Raw genomic sequence first — 5,138 nt, 5'->3', positions numbered from 1 at the left:
TAGATCATTTAAATTAAAAATATATTTTGAAAAGAAAACAGAATGTTAGAATAAGACATTTTTTTAATATTTATTTTTTAAAAATAAAATTTGATAAACCAACGTTAATCTAAGCTCCAGCATTCATCTCAATCCATCACATCCTCAGACTATTCATTGACTGACTTCCTACTGAACACGTGTCTTGACAATTTTTTTTTTTTTGTCATAATTAACTTTTGCTCCTAAATTAATGGAGTAAGTTCTATAAAGAGCATAGATTCTTTGGAAATGCAAACTATTTACTTAAGGTGTGCAGATACAGATTCTCCAATGAGTCCATCATTGCAGATCATGCATTCTGTCATAGCTATTGCTCCTAAATGTACTAGTAAGTTCAATGTTCAGTATACAAGGCATACTTACAAACTGTTTTTCGTATTCTTCTTCTTCATTGTTCCTCCTTATACATTGCAAACATCTATCGTAAATAGAAAATCAGTGAAAATCTTTTCTAATAAAATTCTCTCATATAATCCTTGTATTCCTGCTAATTGGTGCAGCACTTACTGATCTAGGATGCAAGATGCATAGAAGTGGCAACAAAACATATATGGTGTAGTGGCAATTTTGTTCATATTTATCGTCTAAATATGATGGAAATCTTTGTTGTATGTTTCAAATAAGTTTCAAATTTATTGTAGTGCCAGGGCGGATCAATTGAAAGAATCAATATGCAATTCCAGAAGGTCCAACTTTCAGCTTCATCTTATGACACTGCATGGGTAGCTATGGTTCCTTCTCCAACTTCTCCTAACCAACCATGCTTTCCACAATGCCTTGATTGGATAATAAAGCATCAACATTCTGATGGATCGTGGGGACTCGATCACTTCCAACCCATTCTTGTTAAAGACTACCTGTCTTCGACATTAGCTTGTATAATTGCTCTAGAACGCTGGAAAGTTGGTCAGGAACAAGTCAGGAAGGGTAAGTGATGATAAACAGTGTTATAGCATTTGATTGATATGTGTTAAATGACAAGTCATGCATGTTGTTACTGCAGGTCTGAACTTTATTGGGAGTAATTCTTCATCCATTTTGGATGAGCACTTGCAGTCACCTATTGGCTTCGATATTATATTTCCAGGCATGCTTGAATATGCCATCAACATTGGTTTAGATGTTCCTATAGAACATCATGAGATAGGTAACATGCTCGGCCGACGAAATGCAGAACTACTCAGGTTGGAATTGTACTTAGACTAAGTCCTAGTTTAGGACAGAAACTGTTCCTATTTTCTGTTTGTAATTTCTTATATACAAATGTTGTGCATGATGGTTCCACCAGTTTTTCATAGTTCTCTAATCTCTAATGGCATCAATTGCATCATAAATGATGGCAGCTAAAAATCAATTATAGTACCAGATTATGTTTTCCTAAATGTTCTTAGAGATTATTGAAACAGACTTATTTGTAACATGTAAGAGAACAAGGAAGTTGCAACGCAAGAGAAGCCTACTTAGCATATGTTGCCGAAGGATTAGGGAATGCACACGACTGGACGAAAACTATGAAATATCAGCAAAAAAATGGATCATTGTTTAATTCACCTGCAACAACTGCTGCTGCAATGATGCATCATTATGATTCTAAGGCACATGAATACTTGCATTCTCTTCTATTGAAGTTTGATAGTTCAGGTGATTGAAGATTCTCATATCTTATGGAAAATAGAAGTGAGTTTACTAATGTTTACATATTTATTATTCTAAATCTACTTGTTGGTTCTTCACAGTTCCTACATTATATCCCATGGATGTGCATACACATCTTCATCTTATTGACAGTATTGAAAAGTTGGGAATAGCCGAGCACTTCAGACATGAGATAAAGAGCATCTTGGATAAAACATATAGGTGCACTGCTAAATATTTAATTCTTTGGAATAATTGTGATTTTTTAAAAACAAAATTGCCTTCTAACATATGCAGAAGCTGGTTGCTCGAGGAGGAAGAAATCTATTCCGATGTAGCCACATGTGCCATGGCTTTTCGCCTTCTTCGATTGAATGGATATGATGTATCTTCAGGTGATTGTTATATTTATGTTGATATCGAATCATATGTATGATACCTATTGGTGACTGTGATGCTGGTTTAAATTGGTGTAGATTGCTTAAGTCGTCTCAATGATGAGCACTATTTTAACAATACATTGCAAGGATATCGGAAGGATGTGAACGTGGTATTGGAATTATACAAGGCATCACAAATTAAAATATTTCCCAACGAGAAAGGTTTAGACAAATTAGCCTCCTGGTCAAGAATGTTTCTGAAAGAAGCATTAATCACCAACCGAAATCCCCCAAACCAGATTGGTTTACAAGAGGTAAATGGTCAATCACCTTTTGATGATAAAAAGTTGTTACTTGCAAAGAAAAACCATGTCTGAACATTGACAAATTTGGAATTGCTTCAGGTGGATTATGCTCTAGAGTTTCCGATTTGGTCCAATGTTGAACGTTTAGAGCATAAAAGTACCATTGAGAACTTCACTCTTGACAACTTGCAAGTTCTCAAAACTTCATACAAGTAAGATTTGAATATGAATGAAAGGCGCGCCAAAAATCTGCATTATGCTATTGATTTTTTTTTTTTTTTGAATCTGTAAATAGGCGTTATAGCATAAAGGATAGTGATCTAGTGGAATTGGCATTGGGTTCCTTTGAAACTTCTCAGCATAGATATCAGGAAGAACTCCAGATGTTCAACAAGTATTTTCACTGTTCTATTGTGTACATGACTAGATAGTTTAATCCTCCTCTTTTTCTTTTTCTGTGATCATATTTCTTGAATTTGACAGTTGGGTGAAAGATAACAAACTAGATCAACTGGAATTTGTCCGGCAAAGGAACATTTTTTGTTATTTTTGTGCTGCTGCAATACTTTTCACTCCTCAAATGTGCGATGCTCGCATGTCATATGCCAAAGGCAGCCTTCTTGGCACTGTGGTTGATGACTTCTTTGACAATGAAGAATCTATAGAGGAGCATCAAGATCTTATTTCGTTGATGGAGAAGTCTGTGTTGTTTCCTGTTATTTGATCTTCTCTAAAAGGTTCACAAGCTAAATTTCCTTTTGCTATTGATAATAATTAATAGGTGGGATGCAAATTGGGAAAAGGAGACGCATTCTGAACAAGTTAACATCATTTTTTCTGCTTTGTTCAACACAATCAATGAGCTTGGGACCAAGGCATCAGTATTGCAGAAGCGAGCTATCACCCACCATTTAGTTGAGGCAGTAAGATCTGAAGACTTCAATTTTTCCTTTTCTCTACTTTAATGAAGAACGTGACAGATGGTCGTATGGTTAGTGGCTTCGATTGATGAATTCCATGATGAAAGAGGCAGAGTGGAAGATATCCAAGGAAGTTCCTTCAATGGATGAGTACATGAAGAATGGGTTTGTGTCCTTTGCCCTCGAACCAGTTATTCTCCCAACACTCTATTTCCTTGTTCCAGAACTTCCTGAAGCTGCCGTCAGAAATACAGAATACGAGAATTTGTTCCGATTAGTGAGCATATGCGGGCGTCTGCTGAATGACATGCAAAGCTTCCAAGTAAGAGAAACAAATTGTTCTTAAAAACGAGTAGATCGTATCGTCTGTTAATTTCATGAGACCTTGGAAATTAAACAAATTGTTCTTTCCTCTTTTTATTTTTCGCAGAGAGAATGTGAAGAAGGGAAGGTGAATGCCGTATCACTACGCCTTCTCCACAGTGCCGGTTCAACGTCCGAAGAAGAAGCAAAGCAGCAGATACGAGGGGAAATAGAGTCCGCCAGGACCGAGCTCTTGAGAATGGTGGTGCAACAAGATGGAAGCGTCGTTCCCAGGCCTTGCAAGGATCTCTTCTGGAAGACGTGCAAAATACTGCACCTCTTCTACACGAACAATGACGAGTTTACATCGCCGAAAGAGATAGTGAGGACAGTCCACGCAGTCATTCATGAACCCATAAAAACCAAGCACATATAACAACATTCTCGAGTAAAGAGCTCTTAAAGAGTGAATAAAAAAAGTGTGGGAAAGTGAACAACAAAATAATTACTTTAGAAATGATCAGTATTGTAGGCTGACAAGCCATTTATATCGATTATTAAGATGATATATAAAAATATTATGATAAACATAGTGATAATAAATTATTATCCTAAATTGTTATTTTTTGTCGTCATTATCTAAACATGATAAGTCCTCTAACTATTATCCTGGACGGCTAGCGACCTTTATTGTCAATATTCTCGGTAAACTTAACGGATGATATCTAACGTTGAGTCTAATTGTTAGTTTATTGAAACACTATTTAGATAAAATGTTAACAAGTTGATCCTTAGTGAAGATATAAGAGACTAAATAGTTGTTTATTTGTCACATGTTCCGTAATAACATGAAAATCAATTTTCATATGTTGTACGAGCATGACAAATTAAATTTGTACTAAGATATATTACTTCAATATTATCATACTATATATTTTAAAAGTAACATTGGTAGAAAAATATAGATAAAAGGAATAGACTGAAGTCAAATAATTTTAGATGTTGTATTGATTATAAATTTATATTAAGCAAGAAATAGTAAATTGCTTTTTATAATACCATGAAATAAGATTCCATCCAAAGAATATTACATATCCTCAAGGGAATTGACTGAATCTACATCACTATAAACATTTAATTTCTTGAATGACTATATAAAAGGAGCGCAGCATCGATCTCAGGTAAGTTAGCCTAGATTACTAATTTTGTCATCGATAAAAAGTACAACCTCTTTGTGTCATGACATTATTTCAATGAGACTTGTTTTTTCGGGACGATTTAGTGACTAGCACATGAGGTGTTGCCACCATGAGGTCTGGGGTTCAAATCTCGATAAAACCGAGATAAAATGTTTCTCTTATGTACTAGTCACTATTCCAAAGGCTAGTAGCCCGGCTAGTAACTGCTCGTGATTTACCTCCTCCGTGTTGGCCCTGGGACGAATTGGCGGGGGCGCTGGGGTGAGCGTATTCGCCTTATGCCATCATTATTTTAACGAGACTTATCTCCTCTGTGTTGACCTTGGAACGGATTGACGGGGGCGCTGGGGGCGA

At 35.9% G+C, this 5,138-nt stretch overlaps 1 protein-coding gene across 1 annotated transcript; it reads left to right on the top strand.

Annotated features, from left to right (window-relative positions):
• Nucleotides 1–268: 268 nt before the first annotated feature.
• LOC121970373 (ent-kaur-16-ene synthase, chloroplastic-like) lies at nt 269–4,173 on the top strand. The gene is made up of 14 exons (XM_042521063.1): nt 269–370; nt 543–595; nt 684–969; nt 1,046–1,226; nt 1,469–1,683; nt 1,779–1,899; nt 1,975–2,072; nt 2,154–2,371; nt 2,462–2,574; nt 2,658–2,756; nt 2,846–3,061; nt 3,144–3,285; nt 3,359–3,604; nt 3,713–4,173. Exons 1-14 carry the CDS (start codon nt 271–273, stop codon nt 4,019–4,021), a joined length of 2,397 nt encoding a protein of 798 aa, XP_042376997.1. The 5' UTR covers nt 269–270; the 3' UTR covers nt 4,022–4,173.
• The last annotated feature ends 965 nt before the right edge of the window (nt 4,174–5,138 follow it).

Source organism: Zingiber officinale, chromosome 4A (genome assembly GCF_018446385.1).
Source record: "Zingiber officinale cultivar Zhangliang chromosome 4A, Zo_v1.1, whole genome shotgun sequence".
NCBI lineage: Eukaryota > Viridiplantae > Streptophyta > Magnoliopsida > Zingiberales > Zingiberaceae > Zingiber > Zingiber officinale.
This window is presented reverse-complemented; position numbering and strand designations above follow the sequence as displayed.

What these genes read in the sequence shown, in the direction of transcription:
- LOC121970373 (XM_042521063.1), top strand. Translation starts at nt 271, where the DNA reads ATGCAAACTATTTACTTAAGGTGTGCAGATACAGATTCTCCAATGAGT. An exon ending in TGGATATGATGTATCTTCAG is followed by an intron (nt 2,073 to 2,153) that starts GTGATTGTTATA and finishes AAATTGGTGTAG; the next exon opens with ATTGCTTAAGTCGTCTCAAT. An exon ending in GTTCTCAAAACTTCATACAA is followed by an intron (nt 2,575 to 2,657) that starts GTAAGATTTGAA and finishes ATCTGTAAATAG; the next exon opens with GCGTTATAGCATAAAGGATA.